This window comes from Agelaius tricolor, unplaced genomic scaffold (genome assembly GCF_023055355.1).
Source record: "Agelaius tricolor isolate 1412-34295 unplaced genomic scaffold, bAgeTri1.0.p SCAF_30, whole genome shotgun sequence".
NCBI lineage: Eukaryota > Metazoa > Chordata > Aves > Passeriformes > Icteridae > Agelaius > Agelaius tricolor.
The window spans coordinates 3,342,488-3,370,349 of record NW_027269290.1 but is presented as its reverse complement, the minus strand read 5'-3'; the positions used below and the strand labels follow the sequence as shown (position 1 = coordinate 3,370,349).

Sequence of the window (27,862 nt, the reverse complement as noted above, 5' to 3'; positions counted from 1 at the left end):
TACAGCACCCCTGGCAATACAGCACATGAGGATTTCTTGGTGCAGCAACAGGCTCCAACCTCTCAGAAGGAGCTGAGTAACTTCTCTTTTGAGAGAGTATCAAGAGGTGCCAGCAGGAAGGGATGGAGCATTATCACATTCCTCATTCAGGAGGAAGGTTATCAGCTGAGGACAGATGTACAGCTGACAGACCAGGCAAACACTTGGGGAGAAGGAAAAGGAGATCACCTTTGGCTAAAAGTGTGCATGTTCTGATGGACATGGAGACTTATCTAGAGAACCACCAACTCTCCATCTGGTCAGGTCTTCTGGGCCTCACTCACAGCCAAATTGTGACTGAGGTCACCATGTGTACAGATGAGATCACAAAACAAACATTACATGTTTATTCCATTAAAAAATATTTTAGACTGTCCTGATGTACCTTGAAGGTAACAGAAGTGACCCACCTTCCCAGCATGGTGTCAGGGTGAGCAGTGAAGATCTGGGGGTTCACTGCAAAGCGGGTGCCATCCACCACCAGGGTCACTTTCTCTGGAGCTACTGTCTGGGAATTGCTGCTTGAAGACAATGCACAGCATCCATGGCGTTCCTGGGTATTAAAATATTCCAGCTGTCTCTTATTTCCATCTGGGATATGGCAGCTGTGAGGTTCTTCAGGAGCAGACAGCATGCTACAGATCTGGGGATTTACTGGGCAAGTGTTGTGTCGGCATTCAGAATCCAAACCTGAGGGACACAAACAAACATTGCAAGGGGAGGAGAGAATTTATTGAAAAACATCATTTCATAGTAACACTTGCTACTGAAATGAGAAAACTGAGTCATGCAATAATTAAGGATGCCATAACTGTCAGGGTGATGTTATATGACATAAAACTTGGTTGTTATTGAACTGCACCAGCAGCTGGATGTTTTGGTGAGCCATGGTGCTTAATGTTCCCTGTTAAAGCAAGATGGGTTCAGCTGAAAAGGGCAGGAGCACAGGAATCAAACAAGGCCAGAAACACAGAGCCAGCCTGCTGGCAGGACTCCCACAGGAAGCTGAGCAGCAGCACACACCTCAGCAGTGCTGTAGGGCAGCAGTGCCCAGTGCTAGTCTGTGGTGGGCACACAGGACTGCCCAGATGCCTGCAGTGAACCTGCTCAGGGCCAGCTCCAGCCTGGCCAGGACAGCCCTGGGGATGCTCTTGCCAAGGTGCTGAACTCTGCTCTGAACTCCTGACCTTTGGAGCAGCCTGGCACAGGCAGGGCACATACTGCCCAGTGCAAACTGCCCTGTGATACTGGAACATTTTCAACACCATTACACCCCTTAAAGCCCAAACAAAAATCTCCCTCAAAGATTACAATGTTGAGAGCATTATCCTTACCCTCAGTCCTGGGAACTGCAGGGCTGTGACCTCCTAACACCACAGAACTTTCTTCTGACTCATGGGCTGCTGGAGTTCTGTTTTCCACAGGACAACTGGAGTCCAGATTTCTCAACCAGTCTGTGCCCCCAGCACAGTTCCCATTCATGCTGGGCCTCCGTGCTGCGAGGAGTTGGTGGCGTTTCCTAAGAGAAGAGCTGGAGAGAGAATCCAGGCTGTTAGTTCTGGAAGAAACTCCCAAGCAAGGAAGTTCAAATCTCTGTAGCTGGTACCACAAACGAGGTCCCTCAGGCTCAAAAGGCATTTCTTCAGGTATTGAACTGTATTTCAGAGGCTTATGGTGGTAGTTTTGCCCCTACTCTCACGTGGAAAGAGGGAAAAAAAGATTTTAAAGTAATCAGGGGTCTATTAAATCTATTTAATTAATTTATAGACCTTCACTTTTTTAAAGCTTAGTCTAAAGCCACTAATGTATTTAGATCACATGTGTGTTCCTGCAAATACCTTCCTGGCAACTCCTCCTGTAAAAATGTTTATATTCTTGACTCTCAGTCCTGGCCAAATGAGCTCTATACCACGGTTACAGCCTAAAATGTAACATTTTCCCAGTTACCAGCTCAGGCATTGCCTCTTAACCACTCTGAGGTTTGACCAGGAGATTCCCTGCTCCCAATCATTGCTTGGTTTTGGTTCTTTCTTCCTGATTTATGCTGTGCTGTCACACAGTGCTCCCCCCAGCATTTAACCCACTACAGTCCCACAACAAACCCCTGGATGGTGCAGAGCAGCCGTGGCTGGAGCAGCCCCACACAGGAAGCTTTAACCACTGCCACTCACATCTGGAATGCTCTTCCAGCAGATGCAGAGACACAGCTTCATTTTTTTTCCAAGTAAAATTCCTTCCTCCTATCTTTAAGACTCACTTCACCCCTTTCTATCTCCTAGCAGATCAGATCTCTTTGCTGTCTCTTTCCCTCACTCTCTCTGGCATTTGCTTTGCTCTGGACAAGAACCAGCTCTCCTTTCTTGGCTTCAAGTGTTTTCCTTTCCCTCTCTCAAACATAAACCACCAGTTTTCTCATTAATGAATTTTTCCAATTTCCCCCCCTGCAGAACAATTGTCCTGTGTCTTTCCCTTGGCTGAATGATGACTGCAGGGCCTGTGGGTGCCATCTCTGATGCCTGGCAGAGACAAAGCAGATAAAACACAGCACTAATAAAACAGCAAAATGCCAAGTCAGAGTTGCTGAGATTTCTGGCCAGCACCTGCTGAGGGTGAAGGCCTTAATGAGCAGTTCAGTGGTGGGTTTCAAGCCCATTGTTACTGGCAGTCTGAATTAAGCATTTTATTCCTAATGAGAATTTTAAAAAGGAGTAACAATTCATTCCTTTTGTTCTGTAAACCTAATTCTAAGTTGCCAGCATTATTATATCTGTATATTTTTAGAAAATCTGCTGCTTACACATCATGTGATGGTCATCCAAAGGAAGATTTTTGGCAACAACAAAACCATTTCTTTTATTCAAGGCTCTGGCTGGCAGCACAGTGACACAAGGAGCCCCCAAGGGTCACCTCAGTCCCAGCAACCTGAACAGCACCCAGAGCACTGCCCTGCCCTCTGCTCTCACCAAAATACCCAGTGTGGGAGAACTCCCTGTCCCCACACCCTCCAGGCTGCTTTCCTGTCCTGGCTGCCTGTGAAGAAACCCCTGTGAATGCTGCCTTGTACCTGGGAATAGACTCCTGGAGTATCCTGAGTTAGGAGAGAACATCAGTATGAGAGTCCACCTCCCTACTGCTTGCAGGGCCACCTAAAACTGAACTGTGTGACCAAGCATCCTCCAGGGAGAATCCTGGAATATGCTGGGCTGGAAGGGACCCACAGGGATCATCCAGTCCAGCTCCTGGCCCTGCACAGAGAGCCCAACAATGCCTGGAGCTCAGGCAGCTTTGGGGCTGTGCCCATAGCCTGGAGAGCCTGGTCAGTGCCCAGCACCTTCTGGGGTAAGAAGCTTTCCTAACATCTTAGGAGGGATGGATGTGGTCACACATGAACAAATCTTTTACCTGAACAAAAGTAACACAAACTCCATGTGAACCACCTGAGCAACTCTCTGCCCTCTTCTCTTGTGTGCCAGAGCAGCAAAGGGGGGGAGAACATCCAGCAGTGCCAGGCAGTGGGACACAGGGGTGTGGAGGGAAATCTAAATATGAAAAGTCACATACTCTAAAACACCCTGCAGGGAAAAAAAAGCCCATCCCTACCTCTTCCCCCCCAGAAGCCTTTAAATCAATTCCAGAACTGACAACTGGAACAAAAAGTCAACTATTCCCCTGCTTCATAGCACTGTAGTTGTTATGAGGAAATGGAATTTTTCAAGACTGCAAATGTTAAAGTATTTATACCACTAATAATGTGATTTCAAACAGATCCACTGAATTATTACATTGTCTGTTTTGACCCTGAGATTAGCTCAGTTGGCTGGAGCATGATGCTGATAAAACCAAGGTTGCACATTCAATCCTGCATGGGCAATTCACTGAAGATTTGGACTTAATGATCCTTGTGGGTCCCTTTCAACTCAGACCATTCTGCAATCTGTAATCTGAACCAAAATGCTTTAAAATTTGCTAACTGCACTGAAAGGCAAACCCTGTTTTTAAAATGCAGTTTGATTTACTCAGGGAAAAGCATTTTGAGCTGGGGAGAAGAACAGCCTTGTTGAGCAGATATATCATCATAACCCTAACCCTAAAGCCCTCAAAGGGAGTCATTCTTGAGAGCTGCTGGCTGTCAGGAGGAGCCCCAGAATGCTCTGGGCTGGAGGGACCTTCAAGCCTCTCAAGGCCAATGTTCCACCAGCCCAGGTGGCTCAGAGAACAGACACCACACTGGGCTGTGCTCAGGAACTCTTTTCCCCCAGCACTAACTTCCCTACACTGAAACAAACCATATCCCTGACAAAGCTGATGCCACCACACTCACCAGGGACCAGGATTTGCTCTGTGAGCTGACAAGAACTCCATTAAGAAAACAAGATAAGCATCAAATTTACTTCTTGGGCCTCTTTCTTCCAGGAGTGATGAATTGCTGCAGCTCTGCCAACAACTTCCCCTTGCGGTGCCTGAACAATCTCTTGACTATTTAATGCATTACTCAGCAGAGAGGAGAAATCAGGCAGGAAATCAGATCAATAAGTAGAGTATATGAGGGCAAAGAGCAGAGTTATTCAGGGCCACTCAGACTCCAAAACTCCCCCAGAGCTCTTTGGGCCCTACAAGCCCCATTTAAGTGATGTCAAACAGCACAAAACACCAAGTGAATTTCACAACAACCAAACTGGGTTGGGTCAATGTTGAAATCTTTGTTCATCACCTCAAGCTCTGAATTAAATGCAGAGACCCTGCACACCCTTCAGCAGAGTCCTTAACTACAGCAGCTCAGAAATGATTGACAGAACTATCACCAGTTACACAGGCACTACAATTCACCAATTCTCCCTTGTCATTCCCCCCCTTCTGCTGCTTCATCTGCTAAGCAGGATTGTCAGGGAAAAAATGGCCCAGCTGTTTGACATCTTTCTCCTCCTTCTTTTCTGTTTTCTTCACCAAAGTTGAGCACCAGCAAAACCTGCTGCAAACAGCTGCTCTTTGCAATGTGGTGGCTCTCCCAAGCAGAAGATCTGACTTTCCTCTTTCCTGGAAGTGGAACATCCAGTCCTGCTGATCATCCAACCCAGCTCAGGCTGATGGCATTTCCCTGTCTCCTGGCATGCCAAAATCCTGCAGGTCGTGTGTCAGCAGAACTGAGGGAAATGAGTAAAGATCTTTTGGCACATCTGGCTGGTGCAATAAATCCCCAAACTGGTCATTTAATGTGACAAATATATTACAAACACACCCAGAACCCAGTGGGGAAACAAGTACATAAAGACTTCAAGGCCAAACTCCTGCCTGACCAGCTTACAAATGTCCTGGTTTCCTTTCATGCCCAGGATCAAGGAGAACTACCCATGGTGAGAACAAATGCCTATAAATAATAATTAGCACCATTCAGCTTCAAAGCTTTTTACAAATATGAACTGCTCATTGCTCCTAAGAGCCCTGGGAAGCACTGCAGGGAGTGTTTTATGAGAGAAAACAGGGACACAGAGGCAGAGAGCTGATCCTCAGGCTCAGAGCAGCAGGGCCTCTGCCTGCTCAGGTGTCACTGACTCAGAGCACGTTCACTCCTCAGCTCCTGGCCCTGCACCAGCAGCTCCCCTGTGCTGGCAGGACAAACACTGCCAGGTCCCACCCTCCTTAGAGGGCTCCTTCCATGCACGTGGGCACCCTCTGGGAAGTGTAAATTGGTTCAGGGTGGCTCAGGAGCAGTGAACAGGCACCCTGATGTCTTTTCCCACTTCTCTGGGACTTGTTTGCAGGCTCAGATCCTGAAGGAGCAGGTAAGGACCAGTGCACAGAGGAGCTGAAGGCTCACAGCTGGACTGTGGGAGCTGGGCACGCAGGAGCAGCAAAAGCCCCAGGTCACATTCAGCACTAAAGATCAGAGAAAAAGCTCCTCCAGCCAGAGAAAGGCTGGGATTTTAATTTTTAAAATGGAATCAGTATCAGAATCAAAACCCAAAATTCCCATCTGGCTCTGGCCATAGATGGAGCACGTGGGCCCCTCCTTCCTCTGGAACACAACAAGGTCAAGAATGAGCTGTGCAACTGCACAAACATCTCTGCTCTCCAGAGCCTGTGCTGGTGGTCCCACTGAAATCATCTCTATTTGAACTTGTCTAGAGCCTTGTCTTTTGTTGAGGGAAAAACATGGAAGTCATATTTAAGTTGTTTTTAATCACAACGTGGAAACATTTCAATTTTGCAATGCACCATCGGTACAAACAATTCATGCTGCAAATGTTTTGCAGAGATAAAGAGGCTGATCCCTGTTCTCTGCAATCCTTAAGGAAGTGTTCTGGAATGTAAAGAGGCTGTGACATCTCCAGTACATTATCCTTCCCCACCCTAAAGGATCTAAAGCACATCCAAAGCCACTTCCCAATGCATGCAGCTCTCACCCCATTACTGGAAGAGCTGAATGGCTTCACCTGCACAGAACACCATGAACAAGATGAAAAGAAACTCAAATACTGCAACGTGGCCAGCAGAGAAAACCCATTTAGATACAGCAGTTATTAAGCAAGAAAAAACAAAAGCATCACTACAAATGTGCTGGTTTCTACTTTTTATTTATTGTATTACATAAAAACAATATTTTACTATATTTATAAAGATATACTCATTGGAATTTTTTTTTAAAGAGCCATTATAGAGTATTTTAGGTATTAAAAACTTAACAGAAACTTCAAAGAAAGATCATGAAAAGCCTAAATTCATTGAGGAGTAAAGCCCTGACAGCTTATACAGGGTCTCACTGTCATTTGGCATGGCAAGAGAGAAGGTGTAAGAGAGTAAGAACAGTAGGAATGAGTGGCTCTACTTCACCACTTGGTTTGCAACCGGTGAGGAAGCAGCAGCAGCGAGTGACTCAGCTGGTGAACAATCCTCCCCTCTTCCTAAACCACAGCCTAACCATCACGACAGAAATAAAACTCCAAACAACTCCTTTTTAAGGTGACAACGCTCCTTTAAGTCTACAAAAACATTCCCATGTCCAATTATTGTCAGAAATATGAGCAAGCAGGAAAGGCGCGCGCGCAGGGCGTGCCTGACCTCATTCCACAGCCCTGCTCTGAGGACAGGATGGATCTGATGGAGCTGCACGTCCTGGCTCTCATTTGTGTCCTGCTTTAACCCCAGATGGCAACTGAGCCCCAAACAGCCACTGCTCCCTGCTGGGATGGGCAGAGAATTGGAAGAGAAATTTGTGGGTTGAGAGCCAGACATTTTATAGGTAAAGGAAAAGAGGGAAAAGAGAAGGTTGTGGAGAGATCTCACAGCACCTTCCAGGATATGGAGGGGCTCCAAGGAAGCCAGAGAGGGGCTGCTCATAATGAACTGGAGGGACAGGACACAGGGAATGGCTGCCCACTGTCAGAGGGCAGGGATGGATGGGATATTGGGCAGGAATTGTTCCCTGGGAGGGTGGGCAGGCCCTGGCACAGCTGGGGCTGCCCCTGGATCCCTGGCAGCACCCAAGGCCAGGCTGGACAGAGCTGGGAGCAGCCTGGGACAGTGGAAGGTGTCTCTGTGATGAATTTTAAAGTTCCTTCTAACCCAAGCCAATCTGGCATTCTATGACTCTATAAAAGCTGTCTATGCAAGTAAAGCAAAAAAGGAATTCATTCCCCACTTTCCATGGGCAGGAAGGTGTTCAGCCATGCCCAGGAGAGCAGGGCTCCATCAGCAGGGAAGAAAAACACCATCCCTCCTAACATCCCCCCTGTTCCTGCTCCCCCAGCTCTGGATGCTGAGCACGATGCCACAAGGAGTGGAATATCCAGCCCTGGGTCAGCTGGCCTGGCTGTGCCCCCAGCTCCTCTGCACCCCCAGCCCATTGGGGGGTGGGCAGCAAAAAAGGCCTTGGCTCTGTGTGAGCCCTGCTCAGCAATAAATAAAACCCCTCTGTGTTATCAACCTGCTTTTTCCAGCTAAATTCCAAACCACAGCCCCCCATAAGCTACTAGGAAGAAAACTAACTTTATATCAGATAAAACCAGCATAACATCTTAAAAGGTCTCCTTAGAATATTCCAAAAGTTTCTCTAAACATAAAAGCAGAGAAATGAGCAATGATTGGCTTTCTACTTTGGAGAGGAAAAGGGCAATCTCATGGGTTTAAGATAAATAAGAAGTGTTTCCTGTACATAAGGATTAGAGGAATCACTGTAAGGTATAAACCACAGCAGAGAATGCAGCACAGAGATAATGGATCTCCCCTGGCCTGGGTAGCATTGGTTAAATATAAAAGCAGCCATCAGTCTTGATCTGAGAAAAATTCTAATATTGGCAAGTAGGCAGCAATCTAACTTCTAATATTCATAATAACTATTTGCTTCTGATAACTAGATGAAGACTTTCCCAGAGAAAGAGAAAAACCAAATGATTCTGCCTGTCAGCTCAGTTCAGCTGCAGTAAAACCTTCCCAGTGGCAGGGAGGCATTCCAGAGGGCTGTGCAGGGTGACAGGAACTCACCCAGCAGAAAGAAAGGCAAGAAGTGAAATATTCTCCTCTATTAAAAAATTAGAGCTGACCTGATGGCTCATTCTGGAACTATGAAGGATCCTAAAGCCCCCCCAGTGCCACCCCCTGGCATGGCAGGGACACCTTGCACTGTCCCAGGCTGCTCCAAGCCTTGGGCACTGCCAGGGATGGAGCAGCCCCAGCTGCTCTGGGCACCTGTGCCAGGGCCTCAGCACCAATTCCTTCCCACCATCCCATCCATCCCTGCCCCCTGGCAGCCATTCCCTGGCTCCTGTCACTCCAGGCTCTTGTCCCAAGCCCCTCCCCAGCTCTCTGAGTCCCTTTAGGCCCTGGAAGGGGCTCTAAGGTCTCCCTGGAGCCTTCTCCCATCCAGGCTGGACATCCCCAGCCCTGCCAGCCTGGCTCCTCAGGTCCCTCCTGTCACAGACATCTTTCATGAAAAATCCTTTCTTAAGATTTTTCCTTGTGAGAAGCTGCAGTTTCAGCAACCAAAATAAACAATGGTTATCTGCTGCTGTGGAATGCAACAGGTAGACCTGGGATTGGTCTCCTGTGGGTGTTTGGATTTCCTGACCACTCATGGCAGAGCTGGCTCTTGCTCTCTGTCTGAGACACAAATCTTTGTTATTCATTCTTGTCTATTCTTAGCTTAGCTAGCTGCTGAAGAAACCTTCTCCTTTCTATTTCTTTTAGTATAGTCTTAATGTAACATATATCATAAAATAATAAATCAAACCTTCTGATCATGGAGTCAACATTCTCATCTCTTCTTCATCCTGAAACCCCCTGTGACCACAGTCACACCCTCCCAACCAGGCTGAGCCCCAAGCACTGCCCCGTGCACCTGAACCAGGGCAGATGCTCAGGGCAAGGTGAGGCCTGGCAGGGCTGGGGTTGCCACTCCCTGGCAGCTGTAGCAGCACCTGGAGCACAACATGGTCCAGGCACTCAGCTGGGCTGTACCAGAGAGGAAAACATCCAACTGCACCTTCACAGGCTCCTCACAAACCCCTACTGACCCCCACTTCATTCTCCCAACACAAACACAAGCAGGCAATAAAAGCTGATTTATAGGTTGAACCAGCACAGGCACATGACAAAAAGCTTTTCCCTTGTTATGAAGTAACTCTATCAATATACAGAGGATTCATTTTCCATCTGGTTTCAAAGGATAGATGGAAAATAATGTCCAGCAGGTCTGATGCAATGCAGGACAGCCTGAAAATGTTGGCAAGAGACAGCAAGGAGGCTGATGAAATGCTTGATTGTTTCTCCCATTCTGTGCATAGTGCTACACTGTTAGCAAAGTTTACTGACTTACTCATTTAATTGAGGCTCAACAAAAATCCACTGTTTCTACAAATGTAATTCAAAACTACAGTTGGCAATAAGGGTTTAAGGGTTTAACACTGCATTTGCACACCTTGATTTAAGACCTGGGGGAACCAGGTCCCTCTGTCACCACCAGTGCTCAGTTTATGCACTGAACTGACCCCTCAGCAGTGCCCCACATTCACAGCTGCTTTTCTTTTGCCAATCTACACAGCAAGACTGAAGCCTGTAGAAAAATAATGGATATTTATTAACTGGATGTAACCTTTTACTGACTTTCCCAAAATAGGGAGGTCACAGAGTGGCAGCCTCACCAACAGAAGAGATGAAATACATCCAACAAAATTCCTCACACAGCAACAACTTACTGCTTTTGGATTTGCCTCCCTCTGAGGCCCAAGGTATTCATGTTAGAGAGCAAACCCTAGTGAACTGGAATGGGTATTTCCTCACAATACTGGAATAAAAACAGGCACCTGAAAAATGATATTTGATCCTCCAAAAGAGCTTCTTACCCCTATGGCAATGGCAGCTTTGCCAGTGCTATCTGATTAAATTCAGCATTTTTCATAAAGCTGGCCATGCCCATAAAGAATACACACCTCCTTCCTTGGCAGAAGGTTGGATTGTGCAGATATGATCAGGGAAAAGGGAAAAAAACTGTGGCAAAAGATGAGCTGTTGCAAATATAAGCAGGATATTTTTACCTAGAGACAGGAAAAACAAATCTTCCCTGCTAAAATAAACAATACTGAGCTAAATAAAGTTTTAAGGCAGGTGACACCTGTGAGTTACACTTTCCTTCACCTGTGTTAAATTCAGCTACAAATACTGAGGTGAGAGCCTGCAACAGGAGGAAGTGCTGCAGATAACAGAGTTTGGCTGTGCTCTCTGTTCTACCATTTGCTGCAAAAGCCTTTACAAAGATTTCAGAAAACCCCACACACTTCAGCAAAGCATAAAAAAGCTGCCTTATCCCTTTGGATTTCGAAAACCTTTTATTTCTCAGCTTTTGTTCTTAGGCAGTTAAATCAAAGCTGGTTCCAAATTTGCACTATTTCAATTGCTGCATTTGTATTATGAGAAGTCCAATTTTTCAATTATAAACTGCAGCAAGCAGCATAAGGACAGGAGTATTTCTGAGAGAATCTGTTCTCTCATCTGTATTATGCAAAGTCCAGTTTTTCAAGTATAAACTACAAACTGCATAAGGACAGGAGCATTTCTGAGAGAATCTGTCCTCTCATTTGTATTAGGAGAAGTCCAATTTTTCAATTATAAACTGCAGCAAACAGCATAAGGACAGGAGTATTTCTGAGGCAGCACTAACAGAGAATCTGTCCTCTCATCTGTATTATGCAAAGTCCAGTTTTTCAAGTATAAACTACAAACTGCATAAGGACAGGAGTATTTTTGAGAGAGCACTAACAGAGAATCTGTCCTCTCATTTGTATTATACAAAGTCCAGTTTTTCAATAATAAACTACAAACTGCATAAGGACAGGAGTATTTGTGAGAGAATCTGTCCCCTTATTTGTATTATGCAGAGTCCAGTTTTTCCATTAAAAACTACAAACAACATAAGGACAGGAGTATTTTTGAGGCAGCACTAACAGAGAATCTGTTCTCTCATTTGTATTATGAGAAGTCAAATTTTTCAATTATAAACTGCAGCAAGCAGCATAAGGACAGGAGTATTTTTGAGAGAATCTGTCCTCTCATTTGTATTATGCAAAGTCCAGTTTTTCCATTAAAAACTACAAACTGCATAAGGACAGGAATATTTTTGAGAGAATCTGTCCTCTCATTTGTATTATGCAAAGTCCAGTTTTTCCATTAAAAACTACAAACTGCATAAGGACAGGAGTATTTGTGAGAGAATCTGTCCTCTCATTTGTATTATGCAGTTTTTCCATTAAAAACTACAAACAGCATAAGGACAGGAGTATTTTTGAGGCAGCACTAACAGAGAATCTGTCCTCTCATCTGTATTATGCAAAGTCCAGTTTTTCAATAATAAACTACAAACTGCATAAGGACAAGAGTATTTTTGAGGGAGCACTAACAGAGAATCTCTCCTCTCATTTGTATTATGCAAAGTCCAGTTTTTCAATTATAAGCTACAAACTGCATAAGGACAGGAGTATTTCTGAGAGAATCTGTCCTCTCATTTGTATTATGCAAAGTCCAGTTTTTCCATTATAAACTGCAGCAAGGAGCATAAGGACAGGAGTATTTCTGAGGTAGCACTAACAGAGAATCTGTCCTCTCATGTGTATTATCCAGTTTTTCCATTATAAACTACAAACAACATAAGGACAGGAGTATTTTTGAGGCAGCACTAACAGAGAATCTGTCCTCTCATTTGTATTATGAGAAGTCCAATTTTTCAATTATAAACTGCAGCAAGCAGCATAAGGACAGGAGTATTTTTGAGAGAATCTGTCCTCTCATTTGTATTATGCAGTTTTTCCATTCTAAACTACAAACTGCATAAGGACAGCAGTATTTCTGAGAGTGTTCTAAGAGAGAATCTGATCCACCTGCAAGCACCAGAAGTTCTGCTCACCCACATCTGCTGTGGAGCAAAGCCTGTGCCCAGCACCCCTCACTTACTGCCGGCTCATCCGTGCTGGGCGCTCCCTGCACCACGACCCCGAAATCCTCGCGGAGCACAGGGAAGCACCGGGCACAGCAAAGCTCCGCAGTTTAAACTCCTCCAGCAGCACTGGTCACTCCCCCAAAGCTGATTCATGTAAATATTTCAGGTTAAAAGTCCCTCCAGCTGATTGGTGGAAAGTTTGAATATAAGCTGTGCATGTGGTGACAGCTTAAAGTCTCCTGTTTTCAGTAAAAGCCTCCCAAATTCTTTATTCAGACAGGAATTGTGGGGGAGAAAAGGCTCAGTTGTGGGGTGGAAAAGGCCATATTTTGAGGGAGTAAAAAAAAAGGGAAATACCACAAAAAAAATATATACAAAATTGAAAAAGCAGAGAAGATGCCTATTTCAACACACATAATGAGGTGTTGGTGCTGATGGAAGGTGTCCATTTAGGGACTGGGTAAGGTCACCCTTGAAAGGGGAAAGTTCTAAAATTGAAGTGTATTCCAGAACAGGCCTCTCTGGCTTGTTTTTACCTTGACAAGCAAGAACCCAGCAATATTCTAGCCCAGCTGGTTTTGTGTCTATCTCAAAGATAACGAGCAAAAGAAATTCCAGGAATTTTTAAAAGTTAGTTATTTCAAGGAAATGGTCTTCACAGCCTGTCCTTGTGAGGAATATTCACTTTTCTGCTAAATAATCCAAGAGAATCTCAAATTAAACCCTTGATAGTATTTGGTAAAACAGCCTCCTGCCACACAGCCCTTCAGCAGGCAGAGAGGAATAAAGCACCTGAAATTTTGGTTATGTACATAAGGATGTGCACATGGATTCCCAAGGGTCCCAGGACTTGGGCCCAAACAAATGCACAGCAAGTGAGGATAAAATGAGTTATTTTAACACATCAGTGCATTGCTGAAGTGCATCCCCAGGACTTGGGCCCAAACAAATGCACAGCAAGTGAGGATAAAATGAGTTATTCTGACACATCAGTGCATTGCTGAAGAGCCTCAGTAAGAACCACTGCAGTACATGGTTTATGTCACCTGGAAATGTTCCCCTCTGTCAGCTCAAATATTAAATCCATCCATTCTAGCTCTTACTGCTTTCCCCTAAGATACAGCTGGATTGCTCAGAGGCTGCTCCAAACACAGGTTCACAAAACAGCAGAGTTAAATATATCACATATCATCAGGAATATATAATTTTTAATGCAAAGAGAGTCTAAACAGGCAGGAAACTATTTTCCTCCTGACTCATGCCAGTGATAAAGCCCATGTGTCCTGGCAAGTTGGAATAAAAGATGCCTTTAGAGAGCTCTTAATTAAAAACAAACCAAGCAATACAGCATAGAAAATAAAAAAAAAAAAACAAACCCAAGTCACTAATTTACTAACTTTAGTAAGCAAAAACTTGTTATTACTTTTGGTTTGGGGGCAAGATTTTATTTCTTTAATGCCCAATTCTCTCATCTCATCGTCCAGACACAGGTGCAATAGGCTGGGGGAATGTAAACAGCAAGAATCTCTAAACACCAAGAGGTGTTGTCCCACACCAGGTGAGGCTGGTGGCCATCATCAGGAGAAAGAATAGATTGATATCTTTTTATATATAATTGACATTATTTGTGTATGTATAATTCATAAATCAGCTTTTATAATTACCCTATTTGTTTTTAGGACAGCAACTGTCCACTGTGGATCTCAGCATTGCTCTACTATCAGTGTGAGCTACACAAGTTTTAATTAATTGAAGCAAAAATTACAAATTCAGCACAGCCAATACCCTAAACCAAAATTCCTCTCATCATTAACATTTTTGCTTGCTACAAAAACTTATCTGACATTTTACCCACAGTGAAAAGCACCTACTTGGTCGGACTCTTATTTTAGAAAGGCTGTGAGAGCTCAGAACTCCACCTTTCCTTCTCTGGAAGGGATCCCAACAAGTAACTGCTCACTCATTCCCAGCTCATCTCTACAACCCCAACTGCCATTCATTTCTGACCAATTACACAGCAGCACCTCAGCTAACTAACAATAGCTGGCACATTTTTGAAAGTTGGACGCAGTCACGGCAGCTTTCAAAATAATAACAGTGAAAAAAAGCAAAGCCAAGAAACAAAGGCAGGGATGCAATGGCAGGCAATGAAATCTGCAAGGAAATATTGCCACGTTGAGCAGGGGGCTCAGACTCCAGCTGGTGCCCAGTGTGAAGGGCAGAAGCAGGAATAGCACAGCCAGGTGTGCCCCACTGACTGGGATGTCCCCATTGACTGGGATGTCCCCCACTGACTGGGATGTCCCCAGCCCTGGGATTGCCCCCATTGACTGGGGTGTCCCCCACTGACTGGGGTGTCCTGGGGTGTCCCCACTGACTGGGGTGTCCCCCACTGACTGGGATGTCCCCACTGACTGGGGTGTCCCCCACTGACTGGGATGTCCCCACTGACTGGGGTGTCCCCCACTGACTGGGATGTCCCCACTGACTGGGATGTCCCCAATTGACTGGGGTGTCCCCACTGACTGGGGTGTCCCCCACTGACTGGGATTGCCCCCACTGACTGGGATGTCCCCACTGACTGGGGTGTCCCCACTGACTGGGGTGTCCCCCATTGACTGGGATGTCCCCCCCAGCCCTGGGGTGTCCCCAATTGACTGGGATGTCCCCACTGACTGGGGTGCCCCCACTGACTGGGATGTCCCCCACTGACTGGGGTGTCCCCCACTGACTGGGGTGTCCCCCATTGACTGGGATGTCCCCAGTCCTGGGATGTCCCCACTGACTGGGATTGCCCCCATTGACTGGGATGTCCCCAGTCCTGGGATGTCCCCACTGACTGGGGTGTCCCCATTGACTGGGATGTCCCCAGTCCTGGGATGTCCCCCACTGACTGGGATGTCCCCCACTGACTGGGGTGTCCCCACTGACTGGGGTGTCCCCCACTGACTGGGGTGTCCCCACTGACTGGGGTGTCCCCCACTGACTGGGGTGTCCCCACTGACTGGGATGTCCCCACTGACTGGGATTGCCCCCATTGACTGGGATGTCCCCACTGACTGGGCTGTCCCCCAGCCCTGGGGTGTCCCCCACTGACTGGGGTGTCCCCACTGACTGGGATGTCCCCACTGACTGGGATGTCCCCACTGACTGGGGTGTCCCCACTGACTGGGATGTCCCCCACTGACTGGGATTGCCCCCACTGACTGGGATGTCCCCACTGACTGGGGTGTCCCCACTGACTGGGATTGCCCCCACTGACTGGGATGTCCCCAGCCCTGGAATGTCCCTCACTGACTGGGGTGTCCCCACTGACTGGGGTGTCCCCACTGACTGGGATGTCCCCCACTGACTGGGATGTCCCCACTGACTGGGGTGTCCCCACTGACTGGGGTGTCCCCACTGACTGGGGTGTCCCCACTGACTGGGATGTCCCCCACTGACTGGGGTGTCCCCACTGACTGGGGTGTCCCCACTGACTGGGATGTCCCCACTGACTGGGGTGTCCCCACTGACTGGGGTGTCCCCACTGACTGGGGTGTCCCCACTGACTGGGGTGTCCCTCACTGACTGGGATGTCCCCACTGACTGGGGTGTCCCCCACTGACTGGGGTGTCCCCCACTGACTGGGGTGTCCCCACTGACTGGGATGTCCCCACTGACTGGGGTGTCCCCACTGACTGGGGTGTCCCCCACTGACTGGGGTGTCCCCAATTGACTGGGGTGTCCCCACTGACTGGGATGTCCCCAGCCCTGGGATTGCCCCCAGTCTGGGCTGGTTCAGGCTGGCACAGGGCCCTGGCAGGGGCATTATGTGCCATGCCCATGGGCACTGCCCTACCTCACCAAAGAGCTGCTGGAAGCTTGTTCAGGTAAAGCACAGCTGGATTTTCCTGTGCAAGGGCAGAGAGGCTCCTCTGAGCTGAGGCACAAAGGGGACATTATCAGTGCTGTCCTTAGAAAGAACAGAGCTCTCTGAATCAGACACATGCTTTCATTCTCATTAAGATACAGACAATAAGAAAAAGCAAAACAAACACGAGGCTCCTTTCACAGTAACTGCAAGTAATACTGAGTAATCCAAAACCAAAATAAACCCAGGAGTTTTATTTAGCACAATTGCAGCTCTTTGGAAAACACCTCCTGATTTTATTTAGAGGAAGGCAAGAGCAGGGGCTACAATTTCATCTAGGTGAGGCCAACCATTAGCACTGTGCCAATTCATGTCAGCACAGAACCTGATACCTTATTTTCAAGAACTGCAAAACAGTTCATGATTTCAAACCAGCCAAGGTTTACAAGGGGACATTGGCAAGACACCTCTTGCTTTGTTTACACGCCTGGATAAATATTTTACATGTCAAGCATAGTTAGAACACTTTCTAAGAATATTTCATTACATTCTTTCTTCTATGACTAATAATTCTTCCACAAAAATATTTGGCTAGTGCAGCATTACAGCAAAATTAGTCAGGAGCTGGAGCCTTATTTTGAGGGAGTAAAAAAAAGGGAAATACCACAAAAAAAAATACAAAATTGAAAAAGCAGAGAAGATGCCTATTTCAACACACATAATGAGGTGTTGGTGCTGATGGAAGGTGTCCATTTGGGGACTGGATAAGGTCACTCTTGAAAGGGGAAAGTTCTAAAATTGAAGTGTACTCCAGAAAAGGCCTCTCTGGCCTGTTTTTACCTTGACAAGAGAGAACCCAGCAATATTCAAGCCAAAACTGTAGCTGGTTTTGTGTCTATCTCGAAGATAACGAGCCAAAGAAATTCCAGGAATTTTTAAAAGTTACTTATTTCAAGGAAATGGTCTTCAAAGCCTGTCCTTGTGAGGGATATTCCCTCTTCTGCTGAATAATCCAAGAGAATCTCAAATTCATGAGCATCTTTCAGCAGTAGAGCTGAAATGTGTGATTTTAATAAAGATTAACAAGAAGATAGGTTTTCCTGCAGAGCCTGCTAATTAAAGGGTCTATAAATGTCCCCAAAGCAGCTCCCTCCACCCTGAGGATTCCAACTCAGTCCTGACCACACTGGAACATTTCAGAGCTCTTCACATGACCTGCATGAAACCAGGTGGCCTTTGTCAGTGAAGACACAAGCCATCAATGTCCTGCTCCTGCTGAACCTGAGCACCTCTCCCATAAGCAGAGGTCCCAGCAGGGGAACATTTCCTCCTGCCCTGTGTGCCAGACACGGCCTGGGCAGCACGAGGGGCTGGGATGCTCCTGTCAGGGCTCAGCTGCTCCACAAGTAAAGCTTTAGGGCTCATGGCTCTCAGTCTGGTTCACAGGAGGTTTTGTTTTGAGTTGTTATTTTTACTTCAGCTGTGACAGCTTTCTAATTCAAGACAGCACTAAGTTTCTGCAGCACACAGGGTGAGAGGCTGGAGAACACTCTATTTTCTGCACTAAGAATTAGTTCATCTCTCAGAAATGCAATCATTCTACTCTCCAAGTGGTGAAGTGGCATTTCCCATAGCTGTTCAGAACACCTTCAAAATGCTCTTGGAATGACACACAGAGGTGCCACAGCCATGGCATATTAACCAATTTTCTGAAAACAATTGATTTTCAAATCCAACTTTAAAAAAGAGAGGCCCATGATCTTGGCAAAGAACATTTTGTAATAGGGACATGTGACTGTGGTCACAAGGGTTTTCAGGGTGAAGAAGAGACGAGAATGTTGACTCTATGATCAGAAGGTTTGATTTATTATTTTATGATATAGGTTACATTAAGACTATACTAAAAAGAAATAGAAAGGAAAGGTTTCTTTAGCAGTTAGCTAAGCTAAGAATAGAAAAGGAATGAATAACAAAGATCTGTGTCTCAGACAGAGCAAGAGCCAGCTCTGCCATGAGTGGTCAAGAAATCTAAACACCCACAGGAGACTAATTACCTGTTGCATTCCACAGCAGCAGATAACCATTGTTTACTTTGGTTGCTGAAAACTGCAGCTTCTCACAAGGAAAAATCCTAAGAAAGGATTTTTCATGAAAGATGTCTGCGACAGGGACATCTGACAGACAGGATACTGTTTAAATATGGCCCAGTGCTAATGCACAAAGCTCTCCACAGCTTCATAATTATCAATAAACAAACCCAGCTTCCCCCTTGCTCAGCCAGCACAAGCTAACAGAAATCCTTCGACTGGTTTCACTTCAGTATCTTGTGCACAGCAACCCCAGCTGACCTCCTCCAACCCAGCTGTTTATCACTCCTTGGGCCTGACAGCCAAACTGCACATCAGCACAGCTCCTTGCATCAAATGAACTCACTCTGGCCTTCCTGAAGCCACCTTGTTCAGCCCTGTGGGGGCACCTCCCGTCCCAGAGCAGCAGGAGCAGTGGCAGAGCTGGCACAGTGCCCTCCCCAGCCAGCACATCTCATTGCCAGCACTGTCTCCTGTTTCACATCAGCAATGGGGCTGCAGCACCTCTGCCCCTGTCCCAGCTCAGGGGAGGCTGCAGCAAAGTCATCTGAGCTGCTGGATGTGAAGTGCATGTGCCTACAGACAGAGAAAGAGAATATGGGGTTTTCTTGGGGTTGTTTGTTTTCTGGAGGGGTTTGGAGACAGTGATCACTCCCAGTGATGGGGCTTCTGGAATTACTTATCTTATCTGCCACTCCAAGAACTCCATTGCACTGTTTGTATCATGATCTATCCTACTATTTGCAACATGATCTATAGCTTCAGACCCCTATATCACAAAATTTTCCACCTACCTACTATTCTTCCTAATTGCTCTACTCATCCTAATCATCACCAACTTATTTGTCCTATTCATTGGCTGAGAAGGAGTTGGAATCATATCCTTCCTACTAATCAGCTGACACTATCATATCTGCCACTCCAAGAACTGTCTCCAAACCCTTCCAGAAAACAAACAACCCCAAGAAAACCCCATATTCACTTTCTCTGTCTGTAGGCACATGCACTTCACATCCAACAGCTCAAATGACTTTGCTACAGCCTCCCCCTGAGCTGGGACAGGAGCAGAGATGCTGCAGCCCGACTACTGGATGTGAAACAGGAGACAGTGCTGGGAATGAGAAAGCTCCTCTCCTCTCCTCTCCTCTCCTCTCCTCTCCTCTCCTCTCCTCTCCTCTCCTCTCCTCTCCTCTCCTCTCCTCTCCTCTCCTCTCCTCTCCTCTCCTCTCCTCTCCTCTCCTCTCCTCTCCTCTCCCACGTGCCCAAGAAATGCTCATGATCAATATTTCTCTCCATTAGTGCAGCATCCCAATCGATGGGTTTGACTGCACTCAAAGGGACCTCTGAAATCAGCCCAGCTGAGTGCAGAGATGCCAGCATTTACAATAAAAGCTAAAACCTGCCTGTCCCCAGAGAGCCCAACATTAGCTGATTTACACATGCTCAGGATGCATCTCAGCAAAGCTTGGATATGGGCAAAACCTTGTGATCTTTGGGTGCTTTACATTAAAGCTGAACCACTTCCCAAATATACCTGAATCGCCTCATTTGCACACAACTGAACCATCTTATGATTTTTCATATTTGTAACTTGGTCAGTCTGAAAGGAAAAAGAAAAATTGGATCCTATAGAAAAAGGCCAGGTTATGCTCATGTATGTGAAACTCCATGGATTTAAGAAATCAAACTTTAACTGCAATCAAAACCTGAGATTTTAATAATCTCTATTTCTTTTCCATTCCTTAGTTGGATTCCTTTCCCAGGACAGGCAGTAAAGTCTTTTTTTCCAAAACCCCTATCAGTTTAAAGGCCTTTTCTATGTAACATCCATCTCCTGAGGCTGGATCAGCCCCTGACACCTGACTAAGGGCTCCTCAGCAAGCATCAGACCACAGGGAAGCCTGCAAATGCCTGCTGGAACGTTTGTGTCAATGGATTAGGGAACTCATTCATAAGCACCAACTGCCACAGCAGATAACATTCCAGGCAGACAGAAGCTTTTCTGTGGGTAGAGATTATGTAACACCACGATTTTTAATCCACTTGCCCAGAGGAAGAAGAAATGAGCTCACTTTCATGGAGGTTAAAGCTTCCTTACTCTATTTTTCTCCATTATTTGTTCCAGTCATGTTGAACTAGCAGATGATAGTGAGCACATGAACTGAGAGACTGAGAAAATCCACTGTGCTCATCTCCAGTCCATCCAGAAACTCTGCTGCTGCCATCACTTTCTCTCTTCCTGCCTTTTCCATCTTTTGTGGACCTCTCACTCCAGTTCATCTGAGCTACCAGAAAAACCAGAGAATTGCAGTCATTCAGTTACAAACCAGGCACCACTTAGAAAAAAATTCATGTGAATGATTATTAAACTGAGCATAGAGCTCCAAGTGGAGCAGATGCTTAATCCTGACAGTTTACAGGACATGCAGTGGCATCAGGTGGGCTCCCAGATTCATTTCAGGAGATGTGACCAGCTGCTGTCCCAGCACAGCGAGCCAGAGCTGGGCTCCAAGGGACTCAGCTATGCCTTCTAGCCCAGGAATGACATTGCTTGAAAACCCTTCTCTTATTAAACATGGCTGTGGGATCTCAGCACATCGTTCCCGATGTCCAGAGATGCCAGGAGAACCCTTGGGGGTCTCGGAAATCCTGGAATGTTGCCAAGAGTGTTTGGTGGCTTGATTTTGACCCATCCACAGAAGTAACAAGAGTTTGAGGACAAGAGAATCACTTTAGAGTACAAGGTGTAAAAGAGACACATTTAGAGGGTGAGATATAGACTTTAAGGTTTTTGGTACAGGGGGGTTATGGAGACAAGATGGAGGGATCAGGGTGTGTCTTGTCCTTCTTCTTTCTTCTTCTTGTCCTCCATCTCCTGTGATGATGTTGGCACTTGGGGGTTGGTTTATGGTGAAGGTGCACTTGTTAACATGGGTGAAAAGCATTGGGAAATAAAGGTAAATATTGTGTACGTAGATTTTAGTATAAAAAGACATGACCGCCCCGTGGGTGGGCAGAGAGTGCCTGTGACTGCTTGCAGATCAGACCTGTGCTGGGCAGACAGAAAATTTTGTAGATAAGAAATAATAAACAACCTGGAGATCGAAAAGCTGAAGAGTCCAGACTCGTCCATTGCATCGCGTGCCACCCAAGAACCACCCTACCCGTGTCGGGGCAGAGACAGACAGACAGACAGACGGACCCGACATTGGCCTTGTTGTTTACATCTTCCTCATCTGTTTTGCAAAGCTACGTAGCCAAAGCTTTGCATGCAACCCAGGTGGCAGCAGCAATCATTAACTGTTACACACCACTTCCACTGCTGTCACAAGGGTCACTTCACCTGTTTCTGTGGCTGCCAAGCTCTGCCTCCTTCTGAAAACTTCCTGATTCAATGGACTGAACTCTGACACCCAGCACAGGTCAGGGACACAGCACTGTTGTATGGGAGCTGGAAATGCATTCATTTCCCAGTTCTTGGAAATGCTGCTGCCACTGAAAGCAGGACTGACTAATACACTCTAATCTAGACTATTTGTCCACAGATGGCAGAGGCAGACCTGACACAGAGCTGTACTCTCATTTCTCTATCTTTAGTCCATTTCTATCACCTCTTTTTTATTGCTTCTTTTGGCTACTTCTGAATTGAATCTCGGGCAGCTTTTTATTCTTGCAGTAAAAAGCTGAGTAATCCTCAGCACTCTGACAGTGGGATCCATATGACTGCTCCATTTTATGGTTCACAAGGGTATTTGTGTATTTGTGTGTTCAGTAGTAAAACCAAAGCAATGGCTGAACATTCCTGCTCCCAGGAGCAATCCATGGATTAACACAATTTTTAACAGCTGCACACAACACATTTGAGGTTGTTCTGAGGGCAAGAAGAAAAAAACAATCATAAATTGTAGAAGAAATTACTGAATGTTGAGCTTCAGCAGCTACAGCCCATGTTCAATGCTGCCTCCAAGACTAACAGACATCGATTTTCCTTCTCAATTTCAGGCCTGTGCTTATGGGCCTGCTGCCCTTCAAAAGTCCTTAGTGCTCTTTTGTGCTCCAAAAAGTGGATCCAAACCCACAGGGGCCAGTGAAGAGGCTGGAGGACACATTGTGACTGCAAATTAGAACTGCAGCAAGACACAGGGGGAGAAATGGGTGTGAAAAGTGATGGAATAACACAGGGAAAGGCAGGTCCCAGGACTTCAGCACCTGTGATTATTGTAACACTCCCAGTACACATCCCCTCCCCACTACCTGGATTCCAAGTCCCAGCTTCTGTGCACTCTCATGGCTCAGAACAGGAGGTTGTTCAGTGAACAATTCACATGGCAAGGCCAAGCAAATGCCACAGACCCAAAACTGCACCAACCTTGGCAAAGATGGTCCAGCAGTGCTACCCCACTGTCATGTTGGAATTGGAGGGGATATTAGGATGAGAAACCTGAAATCAGAGTGGCTTTCATCAGCAGCCTGGCCAGGTCTCCCCCAAAACCAGATATTGCAATCAAACTGTTTCTACAACAATATTAATGACACCAAATTGGTAATTTCTAAACTTTACTTAGCTTTAGTTATGCTATTTATGAATAAATGAAGAAAAAAATGCTGATGGTTCCCCATTCTTTTAGATTTTCCCCCACAGAAAAGATGTTTGTTGTGCTGCTTGTCTAGATGTGGGTTAAATTAGCCAGTAATGCACTGATCCTCTGGCTAAATTCACTTTTTATTAAGAAACTCATTTAAAAATCAGATCTTTTAGACAGCTCAAGTGACTTTTATCAGCAGGCACCAACTCAGCACTTTTCTTGTAAAGAAGAGCTCATTATCCACACACTCCTCTGGGATCTCCAAGCAGAACACAGCAGTTCCAGCGTCCATCCCAAGCTGAAGCTTTCAGAAGACTCACTTTGCATTAATTAGGCAGGATGGGACTTTCTAGGAGGAGGAAGAATTTTCGACAGTGGCTTTGGCAAGCACAGGCACCAAAGAGAGAGCTCACAGGTGCTATTTCAGGAGTGCTGCAAGGCTCCTTCCCCCACATTTGGCTGCTGAGTTGGCCTTTCATTGTGCAGTGCCTTTCCAAACAGCCTCTGCAGCTCTGTGATGCAATTATTAATCCAGTCCCACTGCCTGGCCAATGTCCCTTGGTGATGACAGCTTTTGGCAAAGGGGGACAAAGGTGTTGTGAACTACAGCACTGGAGCCTTACAGCAAATTCATTACACAGGGTGAAATGTTATTTACTTATCTCTACACCCAAATTATCTGCTTCTGGGTGTTCAGGAGTTTAAGTAGAATGAACAGCAAGAGTTTTAAGCAATATTATACTTTGATTCTTCTGAATGTACTGCTACACAGTGAACTGAACACTTGGCTGCCTGTCGTGGGCACATGGAACGAGTTCAAGATGAGGTCGAGTGCCAAACACACCCTGGCATGGCCCAGACTCTGAAAGGGCTGAAAGTATCAACTGATAAAATGAGATGATGATTCTTACTCCTCATGACCTGTAAAGACAGACTGAGTCACCACACAAAAAATGTTACAATACCCTGAACAGAAAACTCCAGGCAAGTGGTTATGAAAGCTCTTGGACTCTGAGAAGGCAGGACTGAGCATGCCAAAACATGAAGGTACTTCAAAGAGACTGAGGTAAGATCAGATTTATGATCCAATCAGCTGAAGTAAGAGAGTTCCTCAAGCCTGATGGTTAAAAATACTTTGGGGATGCAAATATTGATGACTGGTGTGCAGAGCTCAGGTAAGGACACCTCTGGAGCACAGGAAAGCTGTGGGAACTCAGCACATCACTCTGGATGGCCAGAGTTACCCAGAGAACCCTTGGGGGGGCACAGAAATCCTGGAATGTTGCCAGGAGTGTCTGGTGGCTTGATTTCGACCCCTCTAGGGATGTGCCACCTGTTTGGGGACATGAGAGTCACTTGGGAGTGACTGGTGCAGGAATGATGCATTTACAGGGTGAAATAGAGATTTTAGGGTTTTTGGTACAGGGGGGTTATGGAGACAAGATGGAGGGATCAGGGTGTGTCTTGTCCTTCTTTCTTCTTCTTGTCATCCATTTTCTGTGGTGATGTTGGCACTTGGGGATTGGTCCATGGTGAAGGTGCACTTGCTAACATGGGTGGAAGGTATTGGGAAATAAAGGTAAATATGATATATGTAGTTTTTAGTATAAAAAGACATGACCACCCCATGGGTGGGCAGAGTGCCCTTGGCTGCCTTGCAGGTCAGAAAGAAAATTCTGGAGATAAGAAATAATAAACAATGTGAAGAGCGAGAAACTGAAGAGTCCAGACTCGTCCTTTGAAGTGTGGGCTGCCCCAGAACCACCCTACCTGTGTCTGGGCACGGACAGACAGACAGACAGACGGCAGGACAGACAACAAAGACAGACGGCAGGACAGACAACAAAGACAGACGGCCGGACAGAAAGCAAAGTGTAACCTGGAGTGATTTTATACTGGACACATCCAGCAGCTCTAGATGGATCTCAGATGTACATTTCTGTTAGCACAGCCAGTGATGAGGCTTCTGGAATTACTCTTATCTGCCACTTCAAGAACTGCCCCCAAACCCTTCCAGAAAATAAACAAGCCCAAGAAAACCCCACATTCACTTTCTCTGTCTGCAGGTACAGGCACTTCACATCCAACAGCTCAAATGACTTTGCTACTTGGTTCTCAGCACTGTTAGAAGGATAGAAATAACCAGTTGGGTTCTTTCACCTACAACTTCTTCCAGCTGCCCCTGCAGCATGACTGAGCTCACTGAACTCCACTCATTTATAGAGAAATAACCAGTTGGGTTCTTTCACCTACAACTTCCAGCTGCCCCTGCAGCTTGACTGAGCTCACTGAACTCCACTCATTTATAGAGAGCAACTACAAAACAGACAGCTCCCCCAAAATAAAATGATGTAATGAACTCCTACCAGAAAGATCATTCCTTTCAAGCCCAAATCAAACATAAAACTCATCCTCTTTAATTCTGGCAGCACAAGACAGCATCAAAAGAGATCAAAAAGCATTTCATGTGCTGCAAATTAGTCTGTCTTGAAACAAACACCAAAAAATCAGCACATGCCTATTTCCATGACAGCAGAACTTACTTTAACCTGTCCTTAATGGCTTGAAGATAAGTTGAAGTGAGTCTAGACAATCTTCTGCACAGGCTTCCCTTGGTTTACATAAGCTGCTGCATTTCAGCCATAAGATCAGAACATGGATGTTATTATGGAAAATAAAGACAATTGTTGTACAGGCTGCTCTGCAAAAGAGCATTTGTTAGTGATGTAAGTACAGAGTTATGCTATAAACAGTGTATTTATTTTAGCAGAAGGAGGCTGCTTCCCTAAACAGAATAATAATAAAGGCACATGGAAATCCAGTCTGGAGAATAATAACTCTCACAAGCAGCTTTGCCTACACATTAACCCACAGTTCCTGACCCAAATAATTCATGTTTTGATGCTCAGATCACTGAAAACACTTCTGAGAACTGAGCCCTGAGGTATTTACAACCCTCCAAGGCAGGTGACTGTGGGCAGTGCAGCCCCACAGCCCCTGCACGGGGTAAACAAGGACACACCTGAACAGGGAAAGCTCAGGGTTCCTGTTGATCCCAGACACAACTTCCTTGCCATGAGCTGTTTGTGCCAGCAGGAAGGACTGCACTGAGCTGAGCATGAGGCTCTCAAGGGATCACAGGTGAACTTTCTGCCATAATCTACAGCTACAACACGATTTGGGGTGCAGGAACCCTGGCAAAACAATTCAGAACACTCTCCCTACAGAGGTTCTCAATCTCCCAGGGTTACAGAATCCCAGGATGGTTTGGGTGGGAAGAGACCCCAAAGCTCATCCGGTTTCAGCTCCTGCCATGGACAGGGGCACTTTGCACTGTCCCAGGCTGTTCCAAGCCCTGTCCAGCCTGGCCTTGGACACTTCCAGGCCTGGGGCAGCCACAGCTGCTCTGGGCAACCTTTGCCAGGGCCTCACCACCCTCACAGGAAGATTTTTTTCCCAATATCCCATCTAAATCTACTGTCAGGGTGAAGCCCTTCCCCCTTGTCCTGCCACTCCAGGCCCTTGTAAACAGTTTCTCCCCATCTTTCTGCAGACACCTTTCAGCTCCTGGAAGGCCACAGTAGAGTCACCCCAAACCTTCTCTTTTCCAGCTTGAACAACCCCAAATCTCAGCCTTTCCTCACAGCAGAGCTGCTCCATCCCTTTGATCATCTCAGTGGTCTCCTCCAACAGCTTCATGTCCTTCCTGTACTGGACCCCAGGGCTGCAGGCAGGTCTGCAGGTGGAATCCAACCTGAGCAGGGCAGAGAAGGAGAACCCCCCTTCCTCTGCTGCCCACACTGGGGGAGCAGCCCAGGGCTCTGGGGGTTCTGGGTCCAACACACCTGACCAGGGCATGTCCAAGCAACTCATGGATTGAGGCAACAGCCTGGATTGATACTGGAGGTTGACCTGGCCCTGATGCAGCACCTGGACCTTGGTCTTATTAAACCTCATAGCCAAGACTGCATTTTTATCACCCCTTCCCTGAAGAGCCTCGGGTCACTGAGATGGCAGAACAGAGACAGGCAGGATCACAGCTGACACACAAATGTGCCTATGAGCAGAGGTGGACTGAGGTTTCACCCACTCATTTCCCCTCACCCATTTAGGGGAAAACCCCTAAGAAATTCCTGCTCCTTTCAAAGCACAGTGGGGCCAGAAAAGAGGGATGAAAAGGAAGGTTAATCCAAGCCTAAAAACACGTTTAAGAACAACACTGCACCAGCCTAGAGCCCCAGAACACGTGTAGGAGGGTGGTGTGTGTCCAGCCAGTACCCCAAGGGGAGGCTGGTTCCATTCTGGGGGTGGTGGACACAGCACAGGGCACCGGGCACAGCCCCGGCCTCGCACACAGCCCAGGAAAACGCGAACACCTCAGGAACACGAGGATGCAGTGCTAACCCAGGGATAACAGCCCCAGCCCCCCACCAAACACAGAGGGTAGGAGACGCTCCAAAGACCCCTTTGTAAGTGAACACCACAAGGGTGGCAGCACCCCCATCCTCACAGATGGCCTCTGTCAGTGCACACAATGCTCTGTCCCCAAACACCCTCAGAGCAGCCCCCAAAGCTCTCCCAGCCCCTCCAAAGCACATTCACAACAACAGAGTCTGCTGTGACCCCCAGACACCCCCTCAGCCCCACATCCCACTCCAGCATATCCCGTGTGACCCCCAGTCACTCCCTCAGCCCCACATCCCCTGAGATAGCCAGACACCCCCAGACTCCTCATCCATGTCCCCTGTGATCCCCAGATACCCCCGAACCCCCTCCAAAGCCCATTCACAACAACAGAGCCCCCTGTGACCCCCAGCGAGCCCCTCAAGCCCTCTCCTCCTGTCTCCTGTGACCCCCAGACCCCTCTCGGCCCCGC

The 27,862-nt window shown here is 46.6% G+C and overlaps 1 protein-coding gene and 1 long non-coding RNA gene across 6 annotated transcripts in view; both read right to left on the bottom strand.

Annotated features, from left to right (window-relative positions):
- The window catches only part of KCTD20 (potassium channel tetramerization domain containing 20), a 36,139-nt gene that overhangs the window by 7,912 nt on the left and 365 nt on the right, over positions 1-27,862 (bottom strand). The window contains exons 1-3 of one of the 5 annotated variants that reach the window (XM_071450275.1): positions 22,655-22,704; positions 1,374-1,570; positions 450-729 (exon numbers count right to left, since the gene is read on the bottom strand). In XM_071450275.1, coding sequence (XP_071306376.1) covers positions 450-729; positions 1,374-1,570; positions 22,655-22,689 — 512 coding nt within the window. In that variant the 5' untranslated portion in view covers positions 22,690-22,704. Of the gene's footprint in view, positions 1-449; positions 730-1,373; positions 1,571-3,441; positions 3,483-4,360; positions 4,417-12,474; positions 12,571-22,654; positions 22,705-27,862 lie in introns of those variants that run through there. The other 4 variants (XM_071450277.1, XM_071450274.1, XM_071450276.1 and 1 more) reach the window with 4 other exon arrangements.
- Positions 23,105-27,597, bottom strand: LOC139601325 (uncharacterized). The gene is made up of 2 exons (XR_011682871.1): positions 25,038-27,597; positions 23,105-23,907 (listed from the first exon to the last, which is right to left on the bottom strand). It is a non-coding gene; the product is annotated as an uncharacterized lncRNA (long non-coding RNA).